Source organism: Diachasmimorpha longicaudata, chromosome 12 (assembly GCF_034640455.1).
Source record: "Diachasmimorpha longicaudata isolate KC_UGA_2023 chromosome 12, iyDiaLong2, whole genome shotgun sequence".
Classification (NCBI taxonomy): Eukaryota; Metazoa; Arthropoda; class Insecta; order Hymenoptera; family Braconidae; genus Diachasmimorpha; species Diachasmimorpha longicaudata.
The window spans coordinates 664,504-678,043 of NC_087236.1; the positions used below are offsets into that span (position 1 = coordinate 664,504).

At 34.0% G+C, this 13,540-nt stretch overlaps 1 protein-coding gene across 18 annotated transcripts in view; it reads left to right on the plus strand.

Moving 5' to 3' along the window:
- LOC135167869 (ankyrin-3-like) overlaps positions 1–10,643 on the plus strand; it is a 119,196-nt gene extending 108,553 nt beyond the window's left edge. For 12 of the 18 annotated variants that reach the window (XM_064131519.1, XM_064131504.1, XM_064131505.1 and 9 more), the window contains 4 exons: positions 736–804; positions 3,172–3,849; positions 4,868–5,081; positions 7,616–7,694. In XM_064131519.1, coding sequence (XP_063987589.1) covers positions 736–804; positions 3,172–3,849; positions 4,868–5,081; positions 7,616–7,622 — 968 coding nt within the window. In that variant the 3' untranslated portion in view covers positions 7,623–7,694. Of the gene's footprint in view, positions 1–735; positions 805–3,171; positions 3,879–4,867; positions 5,082–7,615; positions 7,695–8,733 lie in introns of those variants that run through there. The other 6 variants (XM_064131520.1, XM_064131515.1, XM_064131516.1 and 3 more) reach the window with 4 other exon arrangements.
- The last annotated feature ends 2,897 nt before the right edge of the window (positions 10,644–13,540 follow it).

The following is a 13,540-nucleotide window of genomic DNA, read 5'->3' on the forward strand; positions in this document are numbered from 1 at the left end:
CGTGGAACCCAGTTTTAACCGAGGAATTTACCGAAGCACCTGAACTCCTCAATGGTGTACCCCCCGAATGGAAACCATTTGAATGACAAGCTCGTCCACATAGTGTGGATTATGATGACTCCATTTTGTATTAATAGTTTGACCCCTAGGCCCCCTTTTCGTATAGCTTCATCAAAATGTATAATCATTTAAAGTTGCCTAAGTTATCACGAACAATATCCACAAACTCAAAAGGAGTTATTTATTTGCTATATTGTAACATAGACAATTGGTTTTCCAACAAACGTGATCTAATACTTTTTCAACATTGAATGCATGCTTTCAGTTAATTATTGATTTTTTACCATCTTGTTTCGTTTTTACTGAGCTTTATCATTTTGCTTTTTTTATTTTCTCCCCACCAGTGGTGTCTACAGTCCACAAATATTTGCAATAATGAAAAACTCTTAATTCCACAAATTTTATATTTTTCATAGCAACAAAATGATCCACCTTCAAAGAACGTTCGGAAGTGAAATTAATAAATGATATTCACATTTTTTATTATTACCGGCAGTAATTCTCTGTCATTTGATTAACAGGAAAGCCCATGGTCTAGCGAAGCATGTGAACCAAAATATGCCAGGGAACATCATCACCATCATCCTAATCACTATCGTTCTAAATTCACTGCTTTAAATGTTAATCAATAAATAACATGTCAAACTTACAACTATTTTTGCTGGGTCTTTACAGATGTAACCGAGGAAGCTGCTAAACGTGCCCAAACCTTAGCGGATCAAGCCTATGAACTGGAAAGATCAGGTAATGTTTCTATATAATATTTAAGGGCAAGAAAGAGAATATTAGAATAATTAATATATTCAACGAGACCAATTACCGATCAGGGATAATGGGATGAGCAATTTAGGAACTCATCAATTTTTTGGTACCCTCAGTGATATTTAGCTTTATCTTACATAGTTAGCACATGCTGGCTTACTACACCAACTAATAATTCACGAATGCCCTCCACTGAATGACCTTATATCAATTGATGAAGCACAACAAGTATTCTCAACTATTGTCAACATGGCCAAATTCTACCTTTAATTTAGAGGCTTTCGTGGTGATGAATAATGATATCATTAGCCTCCGGATGAATGATGTGTTGCAAATATATCAGTTTGCATCTTTACCGGTGTGAGTTTCGTGGTGATATGATCTTCTTCGGCGGTGGAACTTGCGTGAAGGGAGAGGGCTATTCAACTATTATTAATTAATCAGCTGCGATGGGGAAACACTTTTCAGTAAATTTTAGCTAATGCCATCTCACTAACAAATTTATATTAAAATGCCTAATGAAGGGTAGGCAGCTTTTGAGTTAGAAAGAGTGATAACTTCATCGGAGATGACGAAGATCACCAGTAGCTCAGTTAGCAGAGTAACAGATCTGATTCCTGGAGATGTGGGTTCGACTCCCACTAGAAATATTTAAATTTTTTTCCCTTCGAAAATTCATCAAAATTTCAAGGTCAGGGAGTCGATATTCATATTTACCCAGTTTTCTAAATCGGGTTTATACGATATCTTTGCCTCTTTGGTTGTCGCTGATTGCGTTAGCATTTTTATATATCTCCAGCCCGTTTTGATATTTGCCCAGTTGAGTCTAAACTGAAATTTTGTCTCTCTAAATCCAATTCTGTTAGAATTATTTAGTATCTAAAAGAGGTTGGGTGGTGTTGATGATCAATTTGAGCGTGAATTTTTGTGGTCCCCCGTAGCTTAGCGAGAATGATTGGAATCGCACAGTTTTAATATTAATTACCCATACCAGTCACCCTCTGATAAATTTATTCTGTGTCCAGTAGGTTTCAGTTTCGATTTATTCGACTCTAGGTCTGTGTGATGGATTAATGAACTGAGATTCAATTATTCCGCTAATCATTAGCTCTTGAATTGCCAGGATAAATTACTTAATATGATCATATTTGAATTCCCATTGATTGGCCTTGATTCAGATATACACTCTTGGTGTTCCCAGGGGTGATGAGATACCTATCACTGGGTAGTATCTGACGACTTTTAGGTATAGGGTAGAAAAGAATAAACACTTCATGCAAAATTGTCATTCAAATATTTGGTGTAACTTTACTCTATTGTTTACACTCAACCCGAGGGCAATATAGCTTCCTCGTCTTGCTCCCATCCTGACCCTTTCTGGTCGCCAGATGTATTTTGGGAAACCCCACAGCGAATAAATTGCTAATTATTTTCTATATCTGAACATATAAAATATGGCAAAGTCAATTTTGTAGTCAGGAAAGCCTCGAAATCCAAGAGTGCCTGCTCCGCTGAAACCAAACGCGGTATTCATCAGGAAGCCAATGATATCAGAAGATCCTCTCGGTCATGAAATTCTATGACTAATCTAGAGACTGTGCAGATGATATAAATGCCTCGGTGGAGAGCATTCAAATGATTGATACACGTCACTTCTTCATGTATACATCAATCATCGGGTCGGGATTATCAGAGTTGAAATAGTCCATGTCTTCATCACTATGAAATGCCTGTGACGTCTGTCTAACAATAAAAGCTTTGAATATTCGTACAAAGAGACAACTCTCGTAATTGATAAGAAATTTGCTTTTCAACTCTGATGAAGCTACCGACTGATTATTGTGTGTACACCCCAACACATTAATCAATGCCATATTAATATCAGTTTGAAAATCTAACTGTCACATAGTCAATGGATCTTAACATAGTTTCCCTAACAAAAAAAACTGAATGGTCTCACCAATTACCAAAAAACCTCCCATAAAAATAAAACTAAAAAAGAAAAATATGTCAACAACTAATAATTACAGCTGGGCTAGAAACTTGAGATTTATTTAGTGTGTATCAATGTGCTTTATGCCCTTGTTCCTGTTCTTGTCCGTGTCCTTTTGGATGGGTCAGGGCATGATTCGGCTGAGATTGATGGGGCTGTAGAGAGGCATGTTACTTCTGCTCCAACAAAGCAATCCGTTCCCGACCCACGTCACTCCATCAAGTCATCTTCACTGAAAAAAGATTTGTGTCTTGCTCTCGAAGTCGATAAACATCATCCAAAGTCCCAGAGTCCAAGGTCTAAGATTCCCCAGGTCTCGAGCTCATCGCCAAAACCTCATGCATCCGTTCCATTAGATATTACGATCGAGGAGTCGAGTCAGAGGAGTAAGATACCCATCAAAACAAAGGACGAAAAAAGAAAGGATAAGGATAATGGTGTCGTAATGATGTCACATGCAGAGGATAGCGATACAACGATAGTCACTAGACAATCCATTATAACAGAAATGATGGAAGATGACAATGGAGAGACATCGGTTGTCAGGAGAACAGTGACATCAATTATTTCCCAAAACTCAGGATCATTGAGCCAAGCTGACATGGATAAGTTTATTGAATCGAGGAATTTCTCAGATTCTCCAGCTAATGTAACAGAAACCAACACCAGAATGATAATAACCGATAGAATACCAAAGTCAACATCGAAAGAGGACAATGGAGCCTGCACAAGTGCTAAAGAAATTGTGAGATCGATTAGCACAAAGAGCTCCTGGGAATCTTCATCGCAATCCCATGAGAGGGACAATTGGGATCAGATTCAATGTTCATTAGACACATCACCAGGCTCCGGTGATATGGCCTTCACTAAGAACGGCGATTCACGTCACGAATTAGCAAGTGACTGTGACAGTGAGGGCTCACCACGAGCCCGGAGACAATCGCTGAGCAAAAGACGAACTCCTGGCAGCTCAAGTGGATCGGATGTTGCTCTCCATGAAGGTGCTGAACTATCACCTCTAGAAGACGACCAAGGTACCGCAATCACCTCTAACCAATTCTAAGTAAGCGATGTAAATGTCCTGCTAAAATGAACTCCAACTCCAATGAATCCTTCACTTCCTTCATCATCATATCCTTGTATCCCTCCTTGTCTCTTGCAAAAGGAGATCAGCTTTCTGTGTTCGTGATTATCTGCTATTTTCATTCTCCCCCACTCACCTCAATTCATTAATTTTAATCGTATTACATAATTCTCCTGTTATCAATCTCTTGCTGCTTTGGGCATTCTGTGTAATCATGTGATCTTGTTACTTCTCGATGTATCTGATCTGCGAAAAAATTGGAAAATTGAGCTTGTTGGAAATTTTAAAGTTCCGCTTCCTCTTTTTTTTACTTCTTAGGGAATATTCAGGTTGTGGAGAGGTGTTTCATCCTTTTCAGGTGTCTTTCCTTCTCTGTGGTAAAAATTCAAATCGAAGTTAGAATTGAATTCCGAATTCTACGGGCTTAGTCGCTTGGTTACAGTCACTCATAATGACGTAGTCATCTTTGGTATTCACTGACGGTCATCATCAGGTCACCGGAGAGATGATAGCTAACTCGAATAAATTTTAATAAATATCTTCGAATCTGAAAGTCATAGATCATTTCACATAATATTTTTGTTATAAAGCGAGGGAAAAACTCGCAAAATGTTACATATGAAATGATATAATCTGGATTCTAAGATTGTTCGCAATAAATTCAGTAGCAAAACGGGAAAAGTATTTGAAGCGATGCACTTTTGCAAGATATTTATCGAATAGTAAAAAGTGAATCATCTCAGTTTACCACTTTGCTACTGACTGATTTGTGTTTGAAATTCATTACTGATTCGTTCCTTTTCATACATCTGCGCCCTGCAAACCCACTTCCGGGGTCTTTCCCTCCGCACTAATTCCATTAGATGTTACATCCAGTTTGCTACGGGTTTGTGGGAAATGATGGAATTTTGCCTTTTCTCGAGCAACATTAAAGTTATTAGAGGATATAATTTGTTACGTGGCAATAGCCGAGCAGAGTTCGATTTCATTGATGGATTCGGAAATGAAAAGCTGCCCAATAGGGACCCCATGCAAGTCTAACAGGATGACTAGTGGTAGTTCGAGAAACATTTGTTGGCTGAGTGTGGCATCTGCGGTGTTAGTCGGAGTAGTTGCACTTTGTTTAGCCCTGGAACCTCGTGTACTCCACATTCTCTCTAGTCACCATTCGAGACAGGATGGGTACGATCGACACCATTTTTTCTCTTTTCTTTCATTATAATTATTATTTTTTCTTTAAATCCTGTAGTGAAATGATAGAAGACAACTCGATGAATGTCATGCAGACAATTTTACTAATATTTCCAAACTTAGCAGAATTTAAATTATTATTGAGAAATCTTACTCTAGCTTATACATTATTCTGATGAAATGGTCTTTGATAATTCTTTCTAAGTCTTTATCTAACGATGATATTTGCAAATGAGCTATTCTGTGTCAAATCAGTCAACCACTGACCCTCAACGCTTTGAAAGTTTATCTCTATATTTTCTACGATAGGCGTCTATACAAATAATCTCTCAATTTTTTCAGATTTTTTCGGACGATCAATTCGAAGATATGATTTTTTCATTATTTTCAAAAATGTATTTTTAACAATAATTTTGGTTTCATTTATCAAATTGTTATTTCTAGCACGTCAAAATTTTCCATTTTTTCACCTCCAGACGAACTTGTCATATATTTTTCTCGGAATATTAATTTCCATTTAAAATTGTTGAAACTATTTAGTGCGAATTCAATGTGGATGTGGACTAAAATTTTTATAATATAGCGAGATAGATTTACATGAATTGCATATTTTTGCTACATAATCAAAGTTAATTTAGTGCGTCTTAATTAAATTTTCATGTGTTCCCGAGTAAAAAATCAAAAAGAATGTAGATCCAAGGTGATCCGAATTTCCATGATCACTCAAAATCTGTTTTTTATTATATCACTTATTGAAAAAAAGATGAAAGAAATTAAAGATGACAAAATTTGGAAAATTCCATCTATTTCTTTTTTTCTATTCTGAGTGTCTAGATATTGAATTCAAAACATAAAATTGGATTGAATAAATCGCGAGTTTTAAAAATTGAAGAAAAATGGAAAAATGAAGAAATAAAAATCGTCGAACAGAAAGAAATTGAGAGATACTTTTTCTAGGCCCCTAATTATAATATAAATCGAAATAAATTTCCAGCAGAATGAGCATCACCTCCGCGCTCATTTAGCATGAAAGGCCTCAAATGTGGTCTGGAGTTATCTCTCTTTACCACTTCACTACTAAATTATTTCTCCAAATTTCGTCCTTGTACGTAAAAACTGAAGCGACATGAGCTGTTAATTTAGGTAAAGGCGAACCGTTCAATTTCTGGATGGTAATAGTATGTTATAACTCAGTACAGATAGTAATTGGACATTGTTTACAAGCTTTTTTCCAATTTTTTCAGTATCTTGCATGATTTTATTAAAGACAAGTATATTGTGAGTATTGAAGCGCTCAATAATGCATGTTGCATTTACGTAGTACAATGTGCACTCTAGTAAGCTTTTATAACAATAAAATATTTAATATTTTGATTATGAGTAGTAGTGTTGCACGTTAGTGATAATGACAAACATGAAATATGATTATTCTGTTTGATATTATTTTATTCTATTCTGTTTTCTGATATTTTTACTGTCCTTGTCCTTTATTTATAATTACTTTATACATATGAAACTTACAATAGTTACTCTTGGTTCTTTTATAGCTCCTCTGACAAATTAATTATATTTCAAGATAAAGCTAAAGAGTAGAGGGACCAACCGTCACACTTTCGATAAGTAATGGATAAAATTGAGTTAGAATTGTTAGACGAATATTGACGTCTAGTAGTAATTAGTGATAAGTTTTATTTAAGGTACACGATCTTCTAGTTAGTAATAATTAACTATCACTAACCATATCCGTCCGCCTCTTAATCAAGAGGATGATGATGAATATTAGTTTATTCGTCATGTGGACGTCAGTATAATGAAGCTTTTACGACGAAATGACAGTGACAACGATTAGTAATTCGTCTAACAATACTAATAGCAGTGTAGAATTATCTGCTGCTGAGGAGAACAATCGTGAAAACACATTCAAGTGATTGTGTACTTGATGGAGTACTTTGGCAATACTCAGATGAATGAAATTTTTTAACGTTGAGACAGATATCATGTTTATTTTATGTAAAACATCGCTTTTTTCGCGCTTTACACGAATTATCAAGTCCAGCACGAGTTGTTAAACTACATTTAATGGCATTATATTGTCACAAAGACAATTTTTTTTACTATAACAATTGATTATGGAGACGATTGAGAAGTACAATTCTTTATAGAAATGAAAACGAAATGCATAATAATTTTACGTCTTGCCAGAATTCATAAATAGTACTGTTGTCATTTATTTTTTTTATATGTCTAGTCTTTTTCCCTGGTTTGGGCATGATGTACAAATTGAGAAAAAAACATTGAGCAAAGGATTAAAAACAAAAAGTTCTATCAGATGTAATTCATTTGATTTTGTATAACTTTTTGCTTTTATGCTTTTTATATCTGAAAGTTGGTAATATATTTGCCTTTGTGCAAGCGATCAGTATACTTAGAATGGGCGAAATTAACATAAATATTACGTAATAAGTTGTAGGAGATAACATGTTGTTAATCGTTAAACTGTATTGTCATCTTCTTGTGTTACGCAGAATCTGACTTTATGCAGCAAAGTGAGCCATCTTACGTCGAAACAGTAACGACGGAAATTGATCCAGTAACCAATGAAAGGTATTAAAGGACAACATATCTCTTATCTATTTAGTGATTACTCATGCAGGTTTATTATTTATTGGTTGATTATTCTTGAACATCATTCGAACATCAACGCTGTCTTTTCAGCCCCATTTGACTCCAAATTTTTGAACTTGTAACAATTATTTGATTATTTCAACTTTATCTAATTCCCAATTTTAATGCACCGTTAAATATCTATTTTTTAATACATAAGATTAATCAATTTTCATCAATCATCATAAAAATCATTTCATTGGAATCGTTACAAATTTATTCATTTTCAGAATTTTGCCAGATATTGATGTGGTGCTTCAAAGCCAAAAGAGTTTCAAGTTAAGACCTCTGAAAGTTGAACACAATTGTTTATATATGAACAGTAGTTGGTAAAATAATGATATCGTGTAAAATATCATTTGAATGATGCTGAATATTCCTTCATGTTTTTGTTTTATTTTCGGTACCTCATAGAAAAGTGATTTAGTTTTTTTGGGGGAAGTTCTACCATTTTTTATAAAAAATAAATCTGAAGGTCCGTGGCCAATTGCCTCACTTGGAATTCTTATTAAATTTTCGAAGCATTACTATAATATTTCTTAAAATCCGTTTTGTAAGCCGCTTTGCTCTCTACAAAAATTATTTGAGGAGCATTTCTCAGTTTTCCAGCTATTCGTCGGAGAATTGAATTAATTCTATTGACCACTTCACTACTTAAAAAATTATGGACAACATAAATATTTTGCTAAATATAATTTACGTAAGACTAATCAGCGGTGATTTTTTCCTTATGCAAATTTATTAAAAAATCCAAACATGAAAAATATTCGAAGATACCGTAACCGTAAGATAATTGACAAAATTCCTGATTAAACATCGTTGAATCAGTAGAATTCTTGGTACCAGACTATAGCTGATACTAGCAAATCTTAAATACTAATTTTGTGTTTAATCATAAAAGTCGACCTTCTCATAATTAAGCAAATCAAATCTCTTTCATAAATGACCATAAACTCATCTCTGAAAATTCTATTTCTAGAATAATAAGAACCACACGAATGATAGCATCAGGAACAACGAGCGCAGGAACTGGATCCGATGAACTTCGAGAATCAATGCAGAAGATTGTCGACCAATTTATGACCGAAGAGAGAAGAGGCCAGTAAATGAAATGAATGCAAATTAATCTATTGAATTTAAAGAAAATTATTTTATCTAATTGGTACAGTCAAGGAGTATGAATCCTTGGCAATATTTTCAAATTTCTGATGTTAATCAGTATTTTGTAAATTTGTGTTCTCTATTTTAAAGATATCATTGATGTAAAATTCAGTGAAGTGCATGTGAGGAAAAATTATGGCCTAGGCTTCCGTAATATTCGAATCCATATTACGATTTTTAGTTATGATTTCAAGTACGAAAGCTTTTTCGAGTTACAATTAAATCCCTGATCATTTGAATTTGAATAAATTATTGTGAGCTAGTATGACTAGTTTTTTGCTAGTCATTACTATGCAAGGCCCTTGCAGCCATGAACATGATCGAAATAATCAAAAAATGATCTATTGGTACTTTGCTTTGTACTCTGTCTTAAATTATCTATGAAAACAAGTATATTGTTATGTATGCTTGGAACACAAACAAATGATGTAAAACTCAGATTATTCTTCGCTTTATTGAGATAAATTACAGTGCAGCGAACTGTCGGCACCTGCACGAAAGAAAAATAATTCATCGCTTGGTAAATAATGGAAAATGGTAATGTTTTTTCAAAGTAACTCTTAAGCTTCGGGCTTGCATTTTGCAAAGCAACAAGAAGGAACAATTTGCTTCACCGCTATATCAGAAAGATCCAAATGAAATTTTCCATCGCATCAGTGTAAACATGTATTTAAGATGACAATGAAATGTGTATAGTCACAATGCCAGCTTGAACATCTCTGTAATATGGCAATTGATAATTTTTATCAAAACGAGAGAAAATGCTAACAAAATGAATACAGTGTAAATTATTTCTTATTCGATGATAATTGTCTCAAATGAATCTTCAATTAAATTGTATATTATCATTATTTTCTTATCTTAATATGGTATAAATGCGTAATTATTGTAAACCTTCGATCATGCATAACTGAATGTAGACGATTATTTTATTTATGCAAAAATGATATTGATAATAGAGTAAATTTAATTGAACGCCAATTCAATATTTTCAATCATGCTTCATTGCCAAGCTTCTTTCTGAGGAGACTAAAAATAGTGAAAAAAACATATACATATACACAAAAAACAAAATTACTGGAAAGAATCTACAATGGCTGAATTAATGAGACAGTTAATTTAAGGTATTATAAAGACTCACGTTTAGGCTGTCGCGATGATTAGCTTTCGTTGTCACAATAATTGGGAAAATTTAATTATGGAAAGTTTCTAGAATATATTTGAGATCGATATTTAGATGATGAGAAAAATTATTGATGAAAAATATGAGGATGTAATAAATTAATATAAATGGAGAAAAAAAATCTGTTCTAGATTGAGAATATTCTATTACTAATATATAATATATTGTATTTGATGAAATATGACTGCACATTCAAGATTTATAAATTATTGTACCTATGTCTGAACAAATTGCATTCAATAGACTTCGCCTAGAGCCCAATTAACCTATGGACCAACGGCACAATCATAAATCCTATCATTTCAATTATGAAAATTCATTCATTTTCGTAATTTTACATTTAAGTTAATGTCAATGTTTGACGCGACTTGTATCACAATGGGAAATAATTTCGATTGATTTTTCTGGGTAAATTAATTTTTGTACATTTTTGCAGTATTTCAGAATCTTCGTTAGATAATCACTCCTAATTAGACGACACCTTGTACTTTATGGTAATAATTGGATAAGGAAATAAAGGAGGGGAGGACATTGAAGAAACAGTATATTCTGTCCAGAGGACTGTAACTATGGTTTTATTAGCCCTTTAAAAATACTATAAAATTTCATTTTTAATTAGGGGTGGGTGGGGCAAAATGTAACAATAGAAAATCGTCTATTACGCAATAAGAGATCGGGAAATATTTTCTAACCAGTGTCAGGATTGAAAAACAAGGCGCAAGCGAGTGACAAACTTTTTCTCATCAGTATTCGATAATTTTTTCATCCTAACATGTGGAAAAGGAACGTTTTAGGCATCTGAAGTCTAGTAAGAATTATAAACATTATTATACGAATTTCGGATACAGAAAGTCCTGAGAATGTTTATTGATGTAATATTCCATCAATTTTCTGACCAAGCAATAAAATATTTTTTTTTGTTTCGGAAAGTTCTGACATTTAACTGTAGACTGGCCGGTAAAAAAATAATTTTGCCCCAGAAAATAATTGTTTTCTCTACTTATCTCGCTAATTAGTTCTAAACTCGCAATAGCTCGTCCTGCAAGTTGATTCTAGCTAACTTTTCCCGGCCTAGGCGTGAAAAATACTACTTCTGAAAATCTTAGGATGATTATTTTTCCCACCCAAATTTCAGCCAATAGAATTGCACCATTTGTTGATATTTTGTATAGCCTACCTCGAATATCAGCGATAATTTTTTGAATATTTTGGTAAACAAACGACACTTAACCAAATAAACCTCTTTTCATGTCATGGCACAATTCTCTTGGCCGAAATTTGGATAGGAAAAATAATCCCCTGAATACCACTCGAGCTTCAAAATTATAGAATATTTCCCTCTAGGTTCCCTGCATACAAATGAAGTCGTCAAGTTTTTCAGGAAAAATCACTCGTGCTTCGCACTCGTGATTTTTTAGCCTGAAAAACTTGACTCCTTCATTTGTTTGCAACGAATCTATCGGGAAATATTCGATAATTTTGAACCACTTGTGGTATTATATGTGAAAATACTACTTCATTATGATGTCTCAGAAAATTAATTTTTCAGTCACGAAAAGCACTTTTCCGATACATGTAACGTCATTTGGTTGCTCTCTTCTAGGCTGTTGTGACTCCATTTTCTGATCACTCAGATGCAATTGATTAGCAATCCTTATTCATTCAAATTGCATTTCGACTTTAATTAATAAATTGAGTTCTCACAATTCTACCATGTGAGCGTACCATTTAAGTCACTATGAGGGTGTGTGTAATTGTGACTAGGTTTCCCGATACTCTGAATCATAGATCAACACCGAGCCGATCAGCCGAGTGAATCAGATTTTTGTTGTTCGCGAGGTGTTCATTCCTGCAATTTTGCGAATTTTGGTGCGTGCCATGGCGATCCAAGTTCAATGGTGTATGCATATGACTAAGGTAAAATGCTTGAGATAGTAATTCACGGAGACCTGCACCACACCATCATTAATTAAGCAAATAAGCAAAAAAAAATTTGGAGAAATCGAGATGGTTCAAATTTAGAAAATTGCTCCCCCTTTTATTTATTGAAGTGAACAAAAATGTCGAAAAAAAATTTTATCATTAATTTATGAAATCTTTCATTCCTCCCACCCCCCCCCCCCTTTACGATATTGAAAATTTTTTTTTCAACATCGCAACAGTTCAAAAGTTATCTCAATATCATAATACTTTAGAAGATGATCATGTTCGATACGATCTTCAATGAACTACGAACATCCTTGTCTAGCATAAATGTTCGTAGAGTGCTGTGTGTGATCTCCTTGCTATAGGAACAACAGATATGGAGCTATGAGAGTCGCTGAGGGTTCTGGCCTGAACACCCCAGCTAGTTTCAATACCTAAGAGAGGATGGTCAGATCGGCCATTAACTTCCGTTCAATGTTGATGGGCGTTGACTGCTTGTAGCTCAGCGTTTTTCGTCTATTTTGAAACTAATGGTCCATCAATCAAAATTGCGATTAAAAATTTGAAAAAAAATCACGTCGTCTGGTTATTTTTTCACCTTCTTTCTTTGGAAATCGAAACCCAAAAGGTGATAATTTTTTCCTGATGCACCAGGTTAATGTGCACTCCCACCAGGTCCTCCTTGGTAAGCGTGCCCTTTAGACAACCCTTCATGGCCACCCCATCGATTTTAGTATTGGCGAGGATGCCGACCTAGCCTGGGATCGAGACCATCTCTTGCTGATTGAGCATAGCCACCTTCTCCATCAGTTCCTTGATTTATTATGTTTATCTTTTATTTTGTCCGCAGGGTTTTACTCCTCATCGCTTTTGTTACTTGTAAATTTCAGAATACAAGTCTTAATTATCAAAGTAATTATGTTAGAATGAATTTGATGAGATGATTTGATGGTGTCGTTCTTATATACACTGAATTTTATTTTCAGCAACACATTAGCTGAATTGAATAAGAGTTTTTCTTGCAACGACACCTTTTACTTTATGGTAATAATTGTATAAGGAAATGAAGAACGGGATGTTATTAAAAAAAGAGTGCATTCTATTGAGAAGGCTGCAGCTATGTTTTTATTAGCACTTAAAAAATTATCATACAATTTAATATTGGACTATCTAAACTGAAATAACAAGCAAATTTTTCAAGTAAAACCATCTCGTTTCAATTAAAAAAACATTCACTATTGAGTTATATCAATTCCATTGACCCGTGAATCAAATTGTCTTTCTGGAATTTTTTGTTACTGTCATTGATTATTGTGAATGGTAAAAAGACGAGTTTATCATGATTATTTTTATCTATCATCTTTCCAGGTTATTCTGAACTACTTTTGTTATTTATAAATTTCCAAACACGAAAGTATTTATTCTAAAGTAATTATGCTAAAAAATATGTTAAAACGTTTTTATGGATTGTTTTTACATGTATCGAATTGAATTTTTAGCAACAATTCTTCCGCAT